At 39.6% G+C, this 22,730-nt stretch overlaps 1 protein-coding gene across 5 annotated transcripts in view; it reads left to right on the forward strand.

The window, feature by feature from the left end:
• Positions 1–22,730, forward strand: part of SAMHD1 (SAM and HD domain containing deoxynucleoside triphosphate triphosphohydrolase 1) — a 55,504-nt gene that overhangs the window by 10,492 nt on the left and 22,282 nt on the right. For 4 of the 5 annotated variants that reach the window (XM_032845763.1, XM_032845765.1, XM_032845764.1 and 1 more), the window contains exons 3-7: positions 375–447; positions 8,829–8,989; positions 10,881–10,996; positions 12,876–12,946; positions 20,608–20,763. In XM_032845763.1, coding sequence (XP_032701654.1) covers positions 375–447; positions 8,829–8,989; positions 10,881–10,996; positions 12,876–12,946; positions 20,608–20,763 — 577 coding nt within the window. The remainder of the gene's footprint in view (positions 1–374; positions 448–8,828; positions 8,990–10,880; positions 10,997–12,875; positions 12,947–20,607; positions 20,764–22,730) is intronic. The other variant, XM_032845766.1, reaches the window with a different exon arrangement.

Consider the following 22,730-nt stretch of genomic DNA (forward strand, 5'->3'; position numbering starts at 1 on the left):
TGTTCTACTTCAGATTTCAAAGTCCTTTTCCCTGTGCTCTACTTCAGAGTGCTATCTTAAGCCATGCAATTCAGGGTTGTGAGGGAAGATGTCAACTTCAGTTAGATTAAAATAAGTTTGAAGTATCAATTGAGCACTTAGTAGAGACATAGGAGATGTTGAAGTCTGTGTTACCAAGGGAAGAGGATCAAGGGCAGAAGCCTAAGGGAGAGTTTCTGGGGGGGATGTATGTCTGAATTATTAATTGTTCCTTTTAATCTGACCTCTCATTATATTAATGTAGATAATTTAGAGTTGATTATATACTATTATATACTCTAGGGATTATTATTAAGCAAATAATGATAGATTTGCTTATCCTATTATAATTTTAGTGCCTTGGGGGACAGAAAGAAGCTGCACAATTATATCCAACAACTGAGTGGGATTTATGGTGATTCAATGAAGGTAAGAGAAATCAGAGTCTGTCATTTTTTTTTTTTTTAAGATTTTATTTATTTATTTGACAGAGATCACAAGTAGGCAGAGAGGCAGGCAGAGAGGCAGGCGGAGTGGGGGAAGCAGGCCCCCCGCTGAGCAGAGAGCCCAGGATCACAACCCAAGCTGAAGGCAGAGGCTTCAACCCACTGAGCCACCCAGGCACCCCCCCAAGTGGTGGTTCTTATAGCAAGTATTTTATTTGAAGAATAATCAAATCCTAGCCCTTTCTGAAAATGCTTCCTAATATTAAAATGCCTTATTCTTTTCATGAAGAATTAAATAGAGTTACCACTTTTCAAAGATGATATTTAATAATTTTGTCTTATAGTTGGAAGGAAGTTGCTCTCCTGTAGGGCAGCATAGGGTGTCTTCTTCGGAAAGGACAGAGATAAGTTTTATTAGATGAGATCATGTGACCTCATTTTCACAGTTACAATGTACAACAAAATATTTTTTTTTAAATTATAGGGGTTTTTTTTAAGAGTTTATTTATTTATTTGACAGAGATCACAAGTAGGCAGAGAGGCAGGCAGAGGGCCGGGGGGAAACAGGCTCCCTGCTGAACAGAGAACCCGATTCGGGGCTCGATCCCAGGACCCTGAGATCATGACCTGAGCCAAAGGCAGAGACTTTAACCCAGGTGCCACCCAGGCGCCCCAACAACAAAATATTTTTGAAGTAATATTCAAGACAGTCAACAGTTTCATTTGCTCACTTTTGCTCTGTTTTTCATCAGAAGCGGGAAACTGTCTAACCACATTTATAAATTATAAATTACAGTTGTTGAGAATATATGTTAAAGTTACTAAATACTTTAGTCAGTAAGTCACTGTATAGTAATAAAATTGATAGCTTATATGATTTTAGTTCCAGCAGCAGCACAGTGGAACAAATAATTGATTCCTACTCTAATTTGGTATCAACTTTTTATTCTCTCTTTTTGTTTTTTTAAAAGAACAGATTTAGTGAGATATAATTCACAAAGCTCATGATTCAGTCACTTAAAGCCTACAAGTTGGAGCTCCTGCCTGGCTCAGTCAGTAACATGTGCAGATCTCGATCTCAGGGTCATGAATTAAAGCCCCATATCGGGTATAGAGATTACTTTTAAAAAAAAAACCAAAAAACTGCTTTACATATTCTGGATATAAGTCCCTTCTCAGATATATGATATGCAAATTTTTTTCCCCTTCTCTGGATCATCTTTACTTTTTTGGTACTGTTCTTTATTTTTTATTTTATTTATTTATTTTTAAAGATTTTATTTATTTATTTGACACAGAGAGAGAGAGATCACAAGTAGGCAGAGAGGCAGGCAGAGAGAGAGGGGAAAGCAGACTCCCTGCTGAGCAGAGAGCCTGATGCGGGGCTCGATCCCAGGACTTTGGGATCACGACCTGAGCCGAAGGCAGAGGCTTAACCCACTGAGCCACCCAGGCACCCCTTTGGTGCTGTTATTTAAAGCACAAAAGCTTTTCATTTTGATGTAGTCCAGTTTGGTTTTTTTTATAAGTTTTTATTTATTCATTTGACAGAGCACAAGCAAAGGGAGCAGCAAGCAGAGAGAGAGAGGGAGAAGCAGTCTACCTGCTGAACAGGGAGCCCAATGCGGGGCTTGATCCCAGGACCCTGGGATCACAACCTGAACTGAGAGCAGATGCTTAACCGACTGAGCCATGCAGGCGCCCCTAGTTTTTTTTCTTTTTGTCTCAATCATATCCAAGATGTCTCTTATCATATCCAAGAAACCATTGCCTAACCCAAGATCAAAACTTTTATTCTTGGGTCAATTTTCTTCATGCTAAATTTAGTTGGTCTCTGAAACTGGGAATTGTGTAATAGTAAAGAGGAATTATAGTGTTCGACCTAATAGGTGCTAAAATAGCACCTAACAGGTGCTAATTTGTCAAATGAATCTTAAGGGAGTGAAATGCCTGCTTTATGTACTTTCTCTTAATATGTGTTAAATTATAACATCACCAGCTCTGTATCTCTCTGATGGCTCCCTCCTCTCCCTTTTCTTTTTTCCCATTCTCTCTTGCCACTACTCTGGACGTATATTCTATTATTTCCTCCAGAGGGCAGGAGGAATGGTGCCTTACTCCTCTCATCCTCGTGTTTGGCATAGACAAAAAGATTGTTTGAAACGTATCATATAATCTTTACAAGTGACAAGTAAGGGTAAGGAGTAGTTTATATTAAATAATACTGGCAGAATAAAAATAACAGTAGAAACACTGATCAAAACACTTTAATATATTCATACTCGTTTAGAGTTGGAAAGGGAATAGGAAATAATATAACTTGAATTACCAACAACTTCTTACCCAGCATTATGGAATAGTTTAAAAATGTTAGTTCAGGGCGCCTGGGTGGCTCAGTGGGTTAAGCCGCTGCCTTCGGCTCAGGTCATGATCTCGGGGTCCTGGGATCGAGCCCCACATCGGGCTCTCTCCTCAGCAGGGAGCCTGCTTCCCTTCCTCTCTCTGCCTGCCTCTTTGCCTACTTGTGATCTCTGTCAAATAAATAAAATCTTTAAAAAAAAAAAAAAAAAGTTCAGGGGCACCTGGGTGGCTCAGTGGGTTAAAGCCTCTGCCTTCAGCTCAGGTCATGATCTCAGGGTCCTGGGATCGAGCCCCACATCAGACTCTCTGCTCAGCAGGGAGCCTGCTTCCTCCTCTCTCTCTCTCTGCCTACTTCTGATGTCTGTCAAATAAATAAATAATAATAATAATAATAAAAGAATTATTTGGGCTCTTAGGACCAAAGTTTATAAAAAAAAAAAATGTTAGTTCATCAGGGGCACTTAGGTGGCTCAGTCAATTAAGCATCTGACACTCGATTTTGGCTCAGGTCATTATCTCTGTGTGTGAAATTAAGCCTCCTGTCCGGCTCTGTGCTCGGTGTGGAGTCTGGTTGAGATTCTCCCTGTTCCACTGCCCCTTCCTTCCCCCCACTTGCTCATGCACTCACACAAGTGTGTACACTCTCTCAAAATAAATTTAAAAATCTTTTTTAAAAAAGTTCATTAAGTGGGTGCCTGGGTGGCTCAGTGGGTTAAAGCCTCTGCCTTCGGATCCGGTCATGATCCCAGGTTCCTGGGATGGAGCCCCTCATCGGGCTCTCTGCTCAGTGGGGAGCCTGCTTCCCTTCCTCTCCCTGCCTGCCTCTCTGCCTGCTTGTGATCTGTCAAATAAATAAATAAAATATTTTTTAAAAATAAAAAAATAATTTAAAAGTTCATTAATGAAGTGGAGCCACTATAAGGATAATTATTGGGGTGCCTGGCTCAGTCTATCAGTCTGTAGGGCATGCGACTCTTTTTGTCTTTTTAGCATGCAATTCTTGATCTCAGGTCACGAGTTCAGGCCCCACACTGGGCATAGAGCTTGCTTTTAAAAAAAAAAAAAAAAAAAAAAAGGATGGGGCACCTGAGTGGCTCAGTCATTGAGTCTCTGGCTCTTTTTTTTTTTTTTTTTAATTTATCTGACAGAGAGAGATCTTCTTTATTTATTTATCTGACTGGGAGAGATCACAAGCAGGCAGAGAGGCAGGCAGAGAGAGAGAGGGGAAAGCAGGCACCCTGCTGAGGAGAGATCCCAACTTGGGGCTCGATCCTAGGACCCTGAGATCATGACCTGAGCCCAAGGCAGAGGCCTAACCCCCTGAAGCCACCCAGGCGCCCCAGAGTCTCTGGCTCTTAATTTCAGCTCAGGTCATGGTCTCCAGTCATGAAATCAAGCCCTGCTGTTGGGCTTATGCTCAGCGTGGAACTGCTTGAGGTTCTTGCTTTCCCTCTGTCCCTCTACCCACTTTCGTGTGCATGATCGCATGCTCTCTCTCTCTCTCTCAAATAAATAATTTTTTTTTTTTTAAAGCATAATTAGGGGTGCCTCTGCCTCTGCTTCTGCCTTTGGCTCAGGTCATGGTCTCGGGGTCCTGGGGTCATGAGAGTGTGGAGACTACTCTCTCCGTTTCCTTCTATCCCTTCCCCCATGCGTTCTCTCTCTCTCTCTCAAACAGATAAACAAAATCTATTAAAAATATAAAAATTTAAAAAAAAGAACTCACTGAAAAACATTTTTAACATATAATATACACTTTTCATGTCAAAATGCATCAAAGGCACTTAATCATTTTACAGATTTTTTTTTTAAGATTTTATTTATTTATTTGACAGACAGAGATCACAAGTAGGCAGAGAGGCAGGCAGAGAGAGAGAGGAGGAAAGAGGCTCCCTGCCAAGCAGAGAGCCTGATGCGGGACTTGATCCCAGGACCCTGGGATCATGACCTGAGCCGAAGGCAGAGGCTTTAACCCACTGAGCCACCCAGGTGCCCCCCTGCTTGTCATATATTTAAAGATTTTGGGATTTGACACCTGGGTTGAGCATCCGACTCTTGGTTTTGACTCAGGTTGGTAAGATCAAGACCAGACTTGGGCTCCAAGCTCAGCATGGAATCTGCTTAGTAGTCTCTCTCCCTCTCCCTCTGCCTGCCCCCCCTCAAATACATACATAAATCTTTAAAGATTTTGGAACATTTTCTTGTCTGATAAGGACATCCAAAGGTTGAATTTAACAACATTGACTGTGTCTTCTATTCCAGGGATACTTTCACATCATTCTTGGTATATTATTAGAGGTGACTGAACTTGGTATAGTTTATTATGGTGACGAAGTGGTTTTATAGAGAAGGGTGAAAAATTATAATACCAGTCATCAACCATAAATCTTGTCTTAAAAAAACATCTCATCTTTGTTAATATGCATACACATTATTTAATGAAGTTGTAAATTCTAGTTATTACTTGACTCACGCTGTCAGTATGCAACTTGAATTGAGCTATTTTTAAAGGAAATGACTTCTTTATCACCAGCATCTTCAGATCTTGGACCAGATAACCCCTTTAAGCTTCTTTACATCATTGAGCTTCTCTAATTCATATTTTATATATTTCTGTGTACGGGCATGGTACACTTTAACTATAGTAGCATCTTTTTTTTTTTTTTTAAAGATTTTATTTATTTATTTGACAGACAGAGATCACAAGTAGGCAGAGAGGCAGAGAGCTAATCCGAAAACCTGATGCGGGGCTTGATCCCAGGACTCCGGGATCAGGACCTGAGCCGAAGGCAGAGGCTTTAACCCACTGAGCGACCCAGGCGCCCCTATAATAGCATCTTAACATATGTATATTTCCAATGACAGTTCAACTTTATTTATTTATTTTTAAAGATTTTATTTATGTGTGAGAGAGTATAAGTGATAGAGAAAGAGCACGAGCAGGGGGAGAAGCAGAGGGGGAGGGAGAAGCAGACTCTGTGCCAAGCAGGGAACCAGATGGGCTCGATCCTGGGACTCTGGGATCATGACCTGAGCCAAAGGTAGACAATCAGCCCACTGAGCCACCCAGCCGCCTCAACAGTAGTCATTTATTTATTTTTTTATTTTAAAGATATTAAATATATCTTTCTTTTTTTAAAGATTTTATTTATTTATTATTATTTTTTAAAGATTTTATTTGTTCATTTGACAGAGATCACAAGTAGACAGAGAGGAAGGGAGAGAGGAAGGGGGAAGCAGGCTCCCCGCTGAGCAGAGAGCCCAGTGGGGGGTTCAATCCCAGTACCCTGGGATCATGACCTGAGCCAAAGGCAGAGGCTTTAATCCACCGAGCCACCCAGGCACCCCTTATTTTTTTTTAAAGATTTTATTTATTTGACAGAAGAGACAGTGAGAGAGGGAACACAAGTAGGGAGAGAGGGAGAAACAGGTTTCCCGATGAGCAGAGAGCCCCATGCGGGACTCAATCCAAGGACCCTGGAATTATGACCTGAATCAAAGGCAGACACTTAATGACTGAGCCACCCAGGCACCCAACAGTAGTCACTTAAAGTCACTAGTCACTTAGGAGGTGCCTGGGTGAGTCACTGGGTTAAGCACCTGCCTTCGGCTCAGGTCATGATCTCCAGGTCCTAGGATCAAGCCCCATATCCCTCTCCATGCTCAGTGGGAAGCCTGCTTCTCTCTCTCTCTCTTTCTCTCTCCCTCTGGCCTTCCCGACCACTTGTTCTCTCTCTCTCTCAAATAATAAAATCTTTAAAAAATTTAAAATAAAACATATTTGAGCTCCTACTATTTGTCAGGCACTATGCCGTGTAATGAGTTCTGAGAATATGGCAGTAAATGACACATACAAAGCCCTTCACCTCACAGAATTCCATACATTTTTAAGAAACTTAATGGAAAAATTTGAAGCAGTTTGAAAATCATGAATTTAAAAAAAAAAAAAAAAGAAAGAAAAATCATGAATTAGATCATTCACTAAATTCCTTTTTTTGTTCTGTATCTTTCTCTTTAAAAGGCTGTTGTGGATGGTTAAAAAAGAAGTATCTTTATTTATTATTTAAGATTTTATTTATTTATTTTATAGCAAGAGAGGGAGGACTCATATACTGCGGGGAAGGGCAAAGGGAGAGGGATAGCGAGAATCTTTTTTTAATTTTTCTTTTGTTTTTTTCTTAAGATTTTATTTGTTTATTCGACAGAGAGAGACGTGAGAGAGGGAACACAAGCAGGGCGAGAGGGAGAGGGAGAAACAGGCTCACCGCTGAGCAGGGAGTCCCATACAGGACTCAATCCAAGGACCCTGGAATCATGACCTGAGCCTAAGGCAGACACTTAACGACTGAGCCACCCAGGCACCCCTTAAATTTTTTCTTTTTTTTTTTCAAGATTTTATTTATTTATTTGATAGACAGAGATCACAAGTAGGCAGAGAGACAGGAAGAGAGAGAGAGGGGAGGAAGCAGGCTCCATGCTGAGCAGAGAGCCCAATGTGGGGCTCAATCCCAGAACCCTGGGATCATGACCTGAGCCAAAGGCAGAGGCTTAACCCACTGAGCCACCCAGGCACCCCTCCCTTAAAATTTTTCTTAACTTTTATTTTTATTTATTTGTTTAGTTTGGAGAGAGAGAATCTTTTTTTTTTTAAGATTTTACTTATTTATTTCACAGTCAGAGGTCACAAGTAGGCAGAGAGGCAGGCAGAGAGAGAGGGGGAAGCAGGCTTCCCGCTGAGCAGAGAACCTGATGCGGGGCTCCATCCCAGGACCCTGGGATCATGACCTGAGCCAAAGGCAGAGGCTTTAACCCACTGAACCACCCAGGAACCCCTGTTTTTTTTTTTTTTTAAGATTTTATTTATTTATGACAGATATAGCAAGAGAGGTAACACAAGCACAGGGGAGCTGGAGACAGAGAAGCAGGCTCCCTGCTGACTGGGGAGCCCGATATATGGCTCGATCCAAGGACGCTGGGATCATGACCTGGGTCAAAGACAGATGCTTAACAACTGAGCCACCCAGGTGCCCCACAGAGAGAGAGAGAGAGAACCGTTTTTTTTATTTTATTTTTATTTATTTATTTGACAGACAGAGATCACAAGTAGGCAGAGAGGCAGGCAGAGAGAGGAGGAAGCCGACTCCCCGCTGAGCAGAGAGCCCCATTCGGGGGGTCGATCCCAGTACCCTGGGATCATGACCTGAGCTGAAGGCAGAGGCTTTAACCCACTGAGCCACCCAGCCCCCCCCACCCCCCCCCCCCCCTGAGAGAGAGAATCTTAAGCATACTCTGTGCTGAGTACACAGCCTGACATAGAGCTCCATCTCACTACCCTGAGATCATGACTGAGCCAAAACCAAGAGTCAGTTACTTAACCAATGGAGCCACCCAGGTGCCCCAAGAAGTATCTTTACTTAGAGAATATAGAGAGGCATTAAACCTTGACCCATATTTAACCTTGTTTAAACTTAGAGTAACAAATAATTGTAAAATTTATTTTTACTAAATAAAAGTATTTCTGAGTAATATTAAGTATACAGATTTTATTTTCCTGCCTCACATTTCTTATGTATATGATAGGAAGCTTTCTTTCTTCCTTTCTTCCTCCCTCTCTCCCTAATAGGTAGTATATAGATACATTTAGGGGAGAAAATATACTCATTGCCTATGGCAATATGGCTTTTATGATCTGAATGAGTGTGTTAAACTTGAATACAAGACTAACTTATTAAAGGCTAATCAAATCAAAATGAAAAGACTGAAATCCTAATCTTTCTATTATTGGAATCCATTAAGAAGAAGTAAAATATACCCTGATCTAATATACTTGATCTGTCTGGTAGTAGTAAGGTAATGATATTAATATTTTATTGTTGCCTGTAGTCAAGTTCTTACTTGAGAACAATTGAATAGCTTTGTGCACTGTAGGTAGGAATGGTTGCACAAAAATTTTAGTTGGACTTACATGTTGTTACTTATATTAATTTAAACATAATTTTCTAGGTAATTAATGATCCTATCCATGGCCACATTGAACTCCACCCTCTCCTCATCCGAATCATTGACACACCTCAATTTCAGCGGCTTCGATATATCAAACAGTTGGGAGGCAGTTACTACATTTTTCCAGGTGCTTCGCACAATCGATTTGAGCACAGTCTAGGGTAAGAAGGCAGTTAATGGGGAATTTACAGTGATTAAGCACCTTCCTTATAGCATGAAATGACTGTCTCATCTCATCTTTTAGAGAATAAATAGTTTTACAAAATGGTAATAACACCCATATTTTGTTGTTAAGAAAATTGAGGCTTTGATTTACCTTGCTATATTCTGTTTATTTTATGTATTCTTATAAGCCAATTCAGATCTTTACTGGAAAGATAATCAAACTGTCTATTGACAGGTCATTTGGATGATATATTTGTGTTGAAATATTTAAAACCCAACAGGGTCTATTACTGCTATGACTAACTTTGTAAGTTTGATTATTTAACTTTCCTGTTTAGTCTTGTATAGAATTGCCTTTGAAAGCAGATGATTTTCTTCACCTATCAGGAAATTTGTAGATCAGAAAAATATTCACAGGCTTAGAGACGGTGACACCTCTGTTACATACAACTAAGCTGAGAATTTGGTCTGCTTTTCCATTGTAAAATCTGGAGCCTGGAGAACATGGGCTCCGCTGGGAAGAACTGGACAGTTCTAGGTTTCATGAAGTATTCACACTGTTTTACTTCTTTTTTTGTTTGTTTGTTTTAAAATGTTTTTTGTCTTTTGTGGGGTTTTTTTTTTGAAGTGTTTTTAATAGCAAGAACACAAGTGTCTACCCAAATGTGCATTCATTCATCAACACATATTTATTGAAAACTCACTAGGCCCTACCAAACCAACAAGGTAGCAATTGTCTTTAACTTTATGGAGTTCAGAGTTAAAGGGAAAAAGAAAGATACTGTATTCTCAGGAATTACTTTCAGGGGGAAAGTGTTAAAAGTGCATTTAGCATTTGTCAGCCCTTTATCTTCATTCTATGTTGTAAACATTAAAAAGCCAGAAGTCCTGCTTCTTTGAAAAACAATTTTTTGTGTGATAAAATACACAAAATATAAAATTTACCATCTAAACCATTTTTAAGTATACAGTTCAGTAGTGTTAAATATATCTCTATTATTCTTCAGCTAAACTCCAGAACCTTTTCATTTTGCAAAACTGAAACTCTATATATCCATTAAATAACAATTCCCCATTCTCCTCTCCTTCTAGCCCCCAGTCATCACCATTCTACATTCTGTTTCTATGAATTTAACTACTCTAGGTACCTCATATAAGTAATATCCTACAGTATTTGTCTTTTTGTGACTGGATCCATTCACTAGCATAATTTTCTCAAAGTTCACCTATGCTGGAGCATGTGTGAGAATTTCTTTCCTTTTTAAGACGATAATACTCAGTTATATACTTATACCATATTTTGTTTATCCCTTTATTTGTGAATGGACACTCAGGTTGCTTCCACCTCTGGTTATTGTGAATAGTGTTGATATGAACATGGGTGTGCATATATCTCTTTGAGACCCTGCTTTCAGTGTTTTGGCTACATACTGCTAGATCATATGATAATTCTATTTTTAATTCTTTGAGCAGCTGCCATATTGTTTTTCATAGTGGCTGCACCATTATACATTCCCAACAATAGTGTATAAGAGTTCTCATTTCTCCTTGTCCTAGCCAACATTTGTTATTTTGTTTTTGGGGGGTTTGGTTTGGTTTGGTTTTATAATAGCCTTTCTAATGCATGTGAGGGTGGTATCTCATTGTGGTTTTGATGTTGCATTTCCCTAGTGATTATTGATTGTGAGCCAAGAGGTCCTGCTTTGGGGATTCTGTTTGTGTGTTTCTGCTTAGTTCTGAAACAGACTACTTGACTACTCTGTTAACTTGTTGTAGAGATACATTAGAACATTTGAGAAACATGTTAAATTTCTTGAGGTCTAATAGTATCATCTTTCAAACGGAAGAGTGACTTTATGTTGCTTTTTTGTTTTGCTTACTCTGCAGTGTAGGGTATCTAGCAGGATGTCTGGTTCGTGCACTGCGGGAGAAACAACCAGAGCTGCAGATAAGTGAACGGGATGTGCTCTGTGTTCAGATTGCTGGCCTTTGTCATGATCTCGGTATGCTGTGCAAAGAATGAAAGCTGTCCACGTAATTTGAAATTTAAAAATCTGATTAACCAAAAGATATATGAAAATTGTGTTTTAATTCTACAGTTAACATTAATCTAAATGTGCCATTGCTTCTTTCTGGAATGATTCATAACCCCAAAGCATTGCTACTTTTTATTATTGTTGTTGTTGTAGTCTTTCAATGTATTTCTCACATTACACATGTTTGCTACAAGTTATATGAAAGGACTTTCTGATAGTGAGGTTTTTTGACTACTGTGTTTAGGAGGCTGTATTATCTTTGTTTTATTCTCCTTGTGAAAAAATTGCCATTATCTTTCAGTTATTTTATCAAATCCATTCTTCTCATACCTAGAATACATAATCTGCGCTAGCAGATTTTTTTTTTTTTTAAGATTTTATTTATTTATTTGACAGGAGAGATCACAAGTAGACAGAGAGGCAGGCAGAGGGAGAGGGGGAAGCAGGCTCCCCACTGAGCAGAGAACCCGATGCTGGGTGCCGTCCCTGGGATCATGACCTGAGCTGAAGGCAGAGGCTTTAACCCACTGAGCCACCCAGGTGCCCCTGTGCTAGCAGATTAACAACAGATTTAGAGAACTGCTTTTCTTCCCTGATCCAGGTGAGGTCTTGGACCACTTAAATCCAAGTAGAAGAGTATCATCCTTCTTTGACAAAGAAAGAGAAAAGAGATTGTCCTCTTGTTATAGGAGTTTTTACCCCCTTATCTTTGTAATTTATTCCTACCCTATTGCAGAAGCCTAAGAGTTTATGTGTGCCCTCAGGGCAGAGAAAAGGAGGTCTCAGTCTTTCAAACAGCGGGATTCTTAAAGGGGTAGGGCACTGTCTTTGGCTTGGAGATTTCAGTAGACCAGTATCACTCCTAGATGATAAATTTAACAGATCTAGGTATTTTGAGAGGATGTCATTGGGAAAACTTTGCCAGTCCCTAGCACTGCATTCATGAGGCTTTTTGTAGACTGTGATTTGCAGAAAGGCCCTGGCCTGGTCCAGGTAGAGTCCTTCAGCCAAGTAACCCATTTCAGAAATTCTGATAATTACAGAGTTGTGTGTCAACAGAGTTTCATATTATTAAATGAGTGGAATATTAAAAATCACTTATAAATAAGGTGAACTAGTGAGCTGAGCTCTACTTTTGGTTGCCCACATCAGCAGTAAAAATCTGAGTGTGTATATTTCTATAAAATATATTAAGTACATTATAAAATTTACATGAAAAGAGATCCCTTTTAAAAGGATGAGAGTAGAAAAATAAAGTTATATTATTTTCTTCCTGCACCCCAGTCAATTGTCTTAAAATGGCTATTCTTTTTTTTTTTTTTTTTTTAAGATTTTACTTATTTGTTTGACAGAGAGAGATCACAAGTAGGTAGAGAGGCAGGTAGAGAGAGAGGGGGAAGCAGGCTCCCTGCCAAGCAGAGAGCCCGATACGGGACTCGATCCCAGGACCCTGAGATCATGACTGGAGCCAAAGGCAGAGGCTTAACCCACTGAGCCACCCAGACACCCTTAAAATGGCTATTCTAATATATTCAATCTGAAGATGCCAGTTTTTTCCTTACCATTCCTTTAAGTTACACAAAAACTATCCTTTCCTCAGAATTATGTAAGCTCTGATGACTCAGAGATCCTTCCATGGACAGCTTACTTTCCTATGTGGTTTTATTTCCTGTTCTCTTGTTTTAGAAAATAGGAAGGGAGGATTTGTTTGTTGTATTTTGTGATGTACTTATAGATTATTAATTTCCGTTGGTTTTCAAGTTAAGCTTAAAAGATTAAAAAAATAGATTCATCTTTTACCAGCTTAAAAAGTTTCCTTGTTCTAAGACTGTTTTTTGTTTTTAAGGTCATGGGCCATTTTCACATATGTTTGATGGAAGATTTATTCCACTTGCTCGCCCAGATGTGAAATGGACGGTACGTAGTCCTATATTCAAGCAACCACTGCTGTGTGATAGTATACTTCCCCATTATAGTATACTAATATATATTTCATTTGATCTCCCAGTAGTCTTTAAGGAAAGAATCATTATCTACATTTTTTTTTAAGATTTTATTTATTTATTTGACACAGAGAGAGAGAGATCACAAGGAGGCAGAGCGGCAGGCAGAGAGAGAGGAGGAAGCAGGCTCCCCGCCGAACAGAGAGCCTGTTGTGGGGCTTGATCCCAGGACTCTGAGATCACGACCCGAGCCAAAGTCAGAGGGTAAACCCACTGAGCCACCCAGGCACCTCCATTATCTACATTTTTATAAGTGTGAAGGAACTTGAAGCTCACAAAGGTGTACTGATATACAAAACAATCACAAAGCTTGGGGCACTGGTTGCTACTCAGTTAAGTGAACAACTCTTGGTTTCGGCTCAGATCATTATCTCTTGGTGGTGAGATTTTGCCCCACTTTGCTGAGGGAGGAGTCTATTTCCTCTCCTTCTGCCTCTTCCCCTGGCTCACATGCTCTCTCTCTTTGTCTCTCTATCTCAAATAAATAAATCTTAAAAAAAAAAAAATCACAAAGCTTTTAAATGGTAGAGCCAGCACTAGAAAACCAGGTTTTCTAGCTGCTAATTTTTTTAAAAAATTTATTTATTTATTTGACAGAGAGAGAGAGATCACCAGTAGGCAGAGAGGCAGGCAGAGAGAGTATGGGAAGCAGGCTCCCTGCTGAGCAGCGAGCCTGATGCTGGGCTCAATCCCAGGACCCTGAGATCATGACCTGAGCTGAAGGCAGAGGCTCAACCCACTGAGCCACCCAGGAGCCCCTAGCTGCTAATTTTTTTAAAAAGATTTTATTTTTTTATATGAGAGAGACACACACAGACCACAAGTGGGGTGGAGGTGCAGAGGGACAGGGAGAAGCAGACTCCCTGCTGAGCAGGAAACTCGGGGTTCAGTCCCAGGACCCCAAGATCATGACCTGACCCAAAGGCTGATGCTTAACTGCCTGAGCCACCCAGTTGTCCCTCTAGGTGCTAATTTAATGCTCTTACTGTTCTATCACACTGTTGAAAAAAATTAAATAAAAGGCCAGCTTCTTTTTAACTTACTTTTTCTTTATCATGAAATAGCCGATACCAGGCAAGTTTCATCATTTATATTAACTATCATTTATATTAACTATTTTATAATTAAGGATATGCAGGTGGCTGACCCATGTCTTTGGAATCAGTTTTTTTGAAAAGTGAAGTTATGCTGGCTTCCATTTTTTGCCACATTATATTTCTGGAACCTGGAGTAGAAAAGGATATTAGTATGTACTGAATGGTTGGTTCTTCCATGTCAACCTCTATTTTCTTTCTTTTTAAAAAATATTTTACTTTTCTTTTTTTTTTTTTTTTTTTTTTAAGATTTTATTTATTTGAGAGAGTACGTGTACATGAACAGGGGGTGGGGGACACAGAGACAGACAGACAGACTCCCCAGCTGAACAAGGAGCCCAGTGTGGGACTCAATCCCAGGACTCTGGGATCACAAGCTGAGCTGAAGGCAGAGGCTTAACTTAACCTACTGAGCCAACCAGGCACCAGGGGAGAATTTTTTTAAGTGTAGTTTTGTGATGTTTTTATACTTCTTGGTAAACATTGTCTACATTTATTGAGCTTTGGTTTATATTTGCTTATATGCGGGCTTAACTGACAAATATCTTCTTGGTGTTGAGGGAGAAACCATGTGGCAGAGCACTCATGGGCTCTGGAAACTTCTGCCCGTCAATTCTATTCACGTTGTATTAGCCAAGCAAGTCGCAGGGTCACATCTACCATCAGGGGCCAGGTTGGGGTAGCTGGGCCTTGGCACCTTTAGTCCGCACAGGTCTCTAACAAGTATGAAATGTGAAACTTTACACCACTGAGGACCTTAGTCTCTGAAACTAATGGAAGATTCTTCCGTCACGTGTCTCCTGTTCTTGCCGGGGATGGGGCTGGAAGCCAATGCATGCTTATCTGGGGCACTCCTTTATTGGAGAAAGGAGAGGGATCGAAATCTCCACGTGATGCAGGTTCAAGTGTGACTCCTCGTGGGCCAGCAAAATGCAAGCCAGAAAGATCGCTCATCGGGGCATCCTGCTGGGGACACTCTGAGAGCTTGTTTGTTTTAAGGCTCAAAGTGTTTATTTAATCAGGGCGTATGGTTTCTTTACCAATACGATTACCTCAAAAACTTGGCTTTCTGATAGATGTGCTTCTGGTTCCCGTATTGTAAATCCCACAGTTCTTTCCATACAGAAGTCTCCAGAACGATTCATCTCTGCTTCCTCATACACATGCCCCTTCCTCTCAACAAACGAGGCTATCTGAAGGCTCCCCAAAACACCAGATTTCATGGCAAGGTCAGAACCTTTCATCTGATCTTTGCAGAAAGATTGTGTCGCTTTTTTTTTCTCGGTTTTGAACTGAGAGAGCTTTTAGTGCCTTTTTGTCACTTAAAGCTTTTAGGAAGTTATTACCTAGCCCTAGGGTCTAGGAGCAGCTTTTCTAACGTTAAAAGGACCTTGATCTGTAGAATTCCTTAGTACCCTCTACCCGCTCCAGAACACCAACCAATTCTCATCTGAGCTCCCTTTGTTGTCGCGCACAGCCTGGCTATTTTACTTTTCTTAAGTAGCATCTACACCCAGTGTGGGGCTTGAGCTCTTGATCCCGAGATCAAGAGTCACATGCTTCACCAACTGGGCCAACCAGGTGCCCCTATTTTTTTTTTCTTTTAAAGAAAGAAAAAAACTATATTCATATACAGTAAGTTGTACTGATCTTAAGTGTACAGTTCAGTAAAATTTTTTAAAGTTTGTTTATTTTAAGACATCTCTACACCTAACATGGTGCTCAAACTCATAACCCCAAGATCAAGAGTCGCATACTCCACTGACTGAGCCAGTCCGAGACCCTGGTTCATGAATTTGGGCGGTTGTATACATCCACGTAACCACTACCCAAGTCAAGATATGGAATGTCTTCATCTTCTTGGGAAATTCCCTTATGCCTTTCTCAGTCAATGCCCGCTTCTCCCTCATCTGGATTTTTATCAACATAGCTTAGCTTTGCCTGTTCTTAGATTTAATTTTAGTAGAATCATTTCATAGATACTCTCTTGTGTCTTGCTTTTATTCATACACAACATGATGATTTTGAGTTTCCTTCATGTTGCGTGCATCACCTCTTAATCCCTGCTTATTGCTGAGTTAATATTCCATTGTATGGGTAAGTTGTGATTGGGTTATCCTTTTCCCCTTTGATAGAATTTGGGTTGTTTTCACTTTTTGACTACAAATGAGGTTGCTATACACATCACTGTACATGATTTTCATGGAAAATGTCTTCATTTATTTTAGGTAAAATGCCTGCAAGTACCAGATCATAAAGTAGATGCATGTTTGCTTTGTAAGAAACTCCTCGACCTGTCCCATACTGTACCATGTTATGCTCTGTCAGGAGTGTGGGAGATTTCCTGTTCCGTAGCCTCATTAACATTTGGTTTTTTAGATTTGCCTAATAAGTGTCAGTGGTGTTTTGTGGGGTTTAGGTGGGGCGTTTTGGTTTGTTTGGTTTTTTTTTTTTTTTTGATTGACATTCTTTGATATACACTGAATACCATTTCCTGTAGTTATTTTTTTTAAAGATTTTATTTATTTTTTTGAGAGAGAGAGACAGATAGTGACAGATAACTAGAGAGAGCACAAATGGGGAGGGGAGGGAGAAGCAGGCTCCTGCTAAGCAAGGAGCCTGATGTGTGGCTCAATCCCAGACTTCTGAGATCGTGACCTGAGCTGAAGGCAGACATTTAACCAACTGAGTCACCCAGGTGCCCCGTGCTTTATTGATATATCTTTCATGAAGAGTTCTTTCAACATTAGCCCGTTTAAAAATATGATTGTTTGCCTTTTAATTGTTGATTTGAGTAATTATATATGTATATGATTTAACTATATATATAAAATAGTGTATGTAGTGTGTGTGTGTGTATGTGTGTGTGTGTATAATATATAAATTGTGAAGATTTTTCTCCTGTCTGGAACTTGCCAATTCATTTTTTCTAACAGTGCCTTTTGAGAATTTTTAATTCTCAAATTTTAAATTCTGATGAAGTATTCTAGTTCTTCAACTAAGATGGGTAGTTTCTCTGTAGTTTTGCTGCCTTGGGACCTCATGCTACAGGCCATGAAAGAACTGGCATGTTGCCCAAGGCTTTTTTCTTCCAAGTGTTAACTTTCTTCTCACATCTGTTCACTTTTGGTCACTGGCCAGTACCTGTAGGAAGTTGTCCAGACTTAATAGTTGTTTTCTTCAGCAAGACTCATCTAAATAGGATCTATTCGGCCATTTGCAAGTCTTTGTATTTATTTTTTAAAGTAGGATCCACACCCAACATGGGGCTTGAACTCAGAACCCTGAGATCAAGGCACCCTGATTTCCAAGTCTTCATTTTTGAAAGACTTTGTATTTTTCTCTCTCTGTCTCTCTCTCTGTCAAATAAAAAATAAAATCTTAAACAACAACAACAAAAAGAGTAAAAATAAATAAATAGGGGTGTTTGGATGGCATAGTCAGTTAGGGTCTGACTCTTGGTTTCAGCTCAGACCCTGATTTCCGGGTCATGGAATCAAGACCAATGTGGGGCTCCTTGCTTGGCACTGAGTCTGCTTGAGATTCTCTTTCCTTCTGCCCCTCCCACTTGTGCTCTGTCTCTGAAATAAATAAGTACATCTTAAAAAAAAAAAAAAAGAATGGCCTTTCAGGGCTGCCTGGGTGGCTGGCTCAGTCACTAGAGTATGCAGCTCTTGATCTCAATGGTTTTGAGTTCAAGCCCCACATTGGGTGTGAAGATTACGTAAATAAATAAACTTTAAAAAATTAAAGTTAAAAAAATTTTGGCTTTTCACTTTAGGATTCTATTTATTTTTATGTTTTTTTTTTTTTAAGATTTATTTATTTTGAGAGAGAGAGAGGAGGGAGGGACAGAGAGAGAGAGTCCTCAAGCAAACCCCTTTACTGAGAGCAAATTCCATGACCCAGAAGATCATGATCAAAGTTAAAATCAAGAGTCAGAAGTCTACCTGACTGAGCCACCTAGGTATCCCTATTTATTTATTTTTGTTCTTTTATTTTTATATTTATTCTTTTAAAGATTTATTTATTTATTTGAGAGAGAGCACGGGAGCAGTGGAGGGGCAGAGGGAGAGAAAGACAGAATCCCAAACAGACTCCACACTGAGTGGGGAGCCTAACATGGGGCTCAGTCCCATGACCCCAAGATCACCCCCCAAGCTGAAATCATGAGTCAGACACACAACCACTGACTCACCCAGGTGCCCCATTCCACACTTTCTTAATTACTATACTTTATAATAAGTCTTGATAGTTGGTAGGACAATTTTTCACACCCTGTTCTTTTATTGAGTATCTTTGGCCCTTTTCTCTTGCATTATAAATTTTATAATTTTCTCCATAAAGACTTTATACATCTTTTGTTATATTTACTCCTGAGTTGCTTATAATTTTCCTTGCTCTTGTCCATACTATCTTTGGGGGACTTAAATTTTTCTGTAATATATACATTTTTGGGGGGTACCTGGCTGGCTCAGTCAGTGGAGCATGGGACTCTTGATCTCTGGCTTATGAGTTTGAGCCCCATATGGGGTGTAGAGATTACTTAATAAAAATCTTTTAAAAAGTAATATTTTTTTCTGAACCATTTGAAAATAAGTTGTACACAAACCCCTTCATTCCTAAATACTTCAGTGGGTATTTCCTAAAAACAAGAACACTCTTTTACATAACCCCAGTACAAGTACCAAAATCAGAAAATTAATATTGGTGCTATACTATTATCTAATTTTTACTTCCTTTCAAATTGCACCAATTGTCCATATAGAAAAGGAGGAAGAAAACTTTTTTCCTCCTCCCTGATCCATACATACTACTCAGTTGTGATTTCTCTTTACTCTCCTTTTGATCTGGAATAAGTCTTCAGTCTTTATCTTTTACAACCTTGTTATTTTTAAAGAGTACAGTTGAGTTGTTTCTGGAATGTCCCTCAATTTGTCTGATGTTTGCAGTTTTCTGATGCATACTGTCAGAGTATGTATTTTCAGTAGAATGTCACATTATATCTTCTTAGTATTTCACATCAGAGGCACATAAAATCTGTTTAGCACATTGCTGGTGATACTAACTTTGATCATTTCATTAAGGCAATGTTTACCAGATTTCTCCACTATAAACTTTAACTGTTTTTTCTCTTTATAATTAATATGCATCTTATTCATTTTTTTAAAAATAGTTATAGGTCCCCCCAGGTGTTTTGTTTTCATATTGAATCAGTTTTTGGTAAGACCTGTGATGGCACTGATGTCTTCAGGGGATCATTTGATCTTTACAGTTATGAGTGAGTGAGCAGAGACAGAGGAATAGAAAGGCTAGTTCAAGATTCCCATGTAGATGTTGACCTCAGAGCTCCAGAACACTTTGGTTTTTACTGGCAAGTTTGCAGTTACCACGTTTTGCCACTAGATGGAAGTGCTAACAGAATTTGTAACTTGATGTTTCAAGGTTGGTGAAACAATAGAGCTGATTTTTTTTTTTTTTTTGAAAAAAAAATTTTTAAAGATTTTATTTATTTATATGTCACAGAGAGAAAGATCACAAGTAGGCAGAGAGGCAGGCAGAGAGAGAGGGGGAAGCAGGCTCCTGCGGGCTCGATCCCAGGACTCTAAGATCATGACCTGAGCCGAAGGCAGAAGCTTACCCCACTGAGCCACCCAGGCGCCCCTTTTTTGAAATTTTTAATTTTATTTTAACTAGACTTCACACCCCATGTTAGGGTTGAACTCACAATCCAGGATTGAGATTGCTCCACCAATTCAGCCGGCCAGGCCCCTCAACTGAACTGAATTTTATAGTGATGCTCATTCAAACAGGATTCTACTGTGTGACTGGGTAATATTCTTCTGTATCATATCTGTGCAGTACTTCTGTACTGTAAATGATTATATCTCATTAACTATATCTATTACTTTTTTTTTAAAGATTTTATTTATTTGACAGAGTGAGAGAGAGAGAGAGCAAGTGCACAAGCAGGGAAGCAGAGGGAGAAACAGGCTCTTCATTGATCAAGGAGCCTGAAGAGGGGTTCCATCCCAGGACCCTGGGATCATGACCTCAGCCGAAGGCAGATGCTTAATTGACTGAGCCACCCAGGTGCCCTGTATTAAATATATTTATGAAATAATAATGAACATGATATGTAAAATGTTTATAAGCTAGTAAAATACAGACAAATTTGACAGGTTTTTAAAAATATCTGCAAGGGGTGCCTGGGTGCTCAGCTGGTTAGGCATCTGACTCTTGCTCTCAGCTCAGGTCTGGATCTCAGGATCATGAGTTAAAGCCCTGCATTGGGCTCCATGCTGGGTGTGTAGCCTACTTTAAAAAGAAAATATCTGCAAGACAGTAGTCGAAAGCTAGATAATTAACATGCAGTAGAAATTTATCTTTGAATTACCTCGAATCAAGAATAATTTGGATTATCTGGGGTCCCTAATACACTGGAGTCTATAACAGACCATACTGTGTTGACTTTTCTTAGCATGAACAGGGCTCAGTGATAATGTTTGAGCACCTCGTTAATTCTAATGGACTCAAAGCAGTCATGAAATACTACGGTCTTGTCCCTGAAGAAGACATTTGCTTTATCAAGGAACAAATTGCAGGACCACTTGAATCACCAATCAAAGATTCTTCGGTAAGTTTTTGTACCACTTAATTTGAATTGACTGTGTTTCCCATCTAGTCTTTCCTAGTTTCCTTCAGAGCTATTTGAAAAGAGATATTTAGGGGGGAGAGGGGTGGGGAGAGGGGGTGGGGTTATGGACATTGGGGAGGGTATGTGCAATGTTGAGTGCTGTGAAGTGTGTAAACCTGGCGATTCACAGACCTGTACCCCTGGGGATAAAAATACATTATATGTTTATAAAAAAATTAAAAAATTTAATTAAAGAAAAAGAAAGAAAAGAGATATTTGGCTATTTAAGGGAGACTAAGTGATAAAATACATTATATGTTTCTACTCTTTAATACAAAAAAAATGAAAGGCTTATCTATTTTTTTTAATCTCTTAACTGAGATCTTTAGAAGTTACCCCCCCCAAGTTAAAATACATATGTAAATATTTTTTGGTGAATATATATGCAGTATTCTATATAGGAGCCAGAGATAATGTTTGGAAAATGTAGAGGTGTGTGTCTTGTTTCTCCATGAAAATTAACATGTTTGAGTGCTGGGGGGAATGGGAATGGGAAGTGGGGGGAGGAAAGGATAAGAGGAGGCAGAGCTCAGAAAAGGAAATTCAAAAAGAAGAGAAAAAAATAAAATTATAAAAAAATAGCATCTTGGGCGCCTGGGTGGCTCAGTGGGTTAAAGCCTCTGCCTTCGGCTCAGATCATGATCCCAGGGTCTCTGCTCAGTGGGAGCCTGCTAACCCCCTCTCTCTCTGCCTGCCTCTCTGCCTATCTGTGATCTCTGTCTGTCAAATAAATAAATAAAATCTTTAAAAAAAAAATCACATCTGAAATATTTAGATATATGAAGAACTAGAAAAAAAGTTGAATAGTTCAAAGGAAAGTTTAGGTTTTTTTTTTTGTTTGTTTGTTTTAATTAAAAAGAAGCTGAGGGGCACCTGGGTGGCTTGTTTTTTTGTTTTTTTGTGTTTGTTTTTGCTGTTGTTGTTGTTTTTAAAGATTTTATCCATTTATTTGACAGGGAGATAGTGAAAGAGGGAACACAAGCAGGGGGAGTAGGAGAGAGAGAAGCAAGCTTCCCGCCAAGCAGGGAGCCTGATGTGGGGCTCGATCCCAGGACCCTGGGATCATGACCTGAGCTGAAGGCAGACACTTAACGACTGGGTGGCTTGGTTGATTAAGTGTCCAACTCTTGGTTTAGGCTCAGGTCATGATCTCAGGGTCATGGGATTGAGCCCCAGGTCAGACTCTGCGCTGGGCATGGAGCCTACTTGGGATTCTGTCTCTCCTTCTCCATCTGCCCCTCCCCCCCCCTTAGATAGAGAGATAGAGAGATAGATAAATGGGACACCTGGGTTAAGCATCTGCCTTCTGCCCAGGTCATGATCCCAGGGTTCTGGGATCAAGCGTCCTGCTCAGCAGGGAGTCTGCTTCTTCCTCTTCCCCTCCTCCTGCTCATGCTTGCTCTCTCTCTCAAATAAATAAATAAAATACTTTTAAAAATAAATAATAAAAAAGAAGTTGAAAAATAATTTCCCTCTGAGTTTGTTTTTTTCAGTGAGTATATGCAAATCTATTTGTAAAATGTAAGGTGAAGAGCTGGATTTTGAAGCAAATATTCTATTCCCAAAATATGGGAGCTTCAAAAATTCTTTTTTAAAAAAGATTTTATTTATTTGACAGAGAGAGCACATCAGCAGGAGGAGCTGTAGAGGGAGCGGGAATAGCAGTCTCCGTGCTGAGCAGGGAGCGTGATGTGGGGGCTCGTGGGGCTGAATCATTTCATTTAGACTAGATGTGTAACTACTTTGATAATACTATTTTCATGCATGAATTTAAGCATTAGCATATGAGGGACATTCTTACCAATTTATAATTAAATTTTATATTTTAAAGAAACTTTCAGGCCAAGAAAAGAAGAAAGATGTTGGTTATCAGAAATGCAATGAGGGGCACCTGGGTGGCTCAGTGG

This window comes from Lontra canadensis, unplaced genomic scaffold (assembly GCF_010015895.1).
Source record: "Lontra canadensis isolate GAN:19392208 unplaced genomic scaffold, GSC_riverotter_1.0 scaffold169, whole genome shotgun sequence".
In the NCBI taxonomy this organism is placed as follows: domain Eukaryota; kingdom Metazoa; phylum Chordata; class Mammalia; order Carnivora; family Mustelidae; genus Lontra; species Lontra canadensis.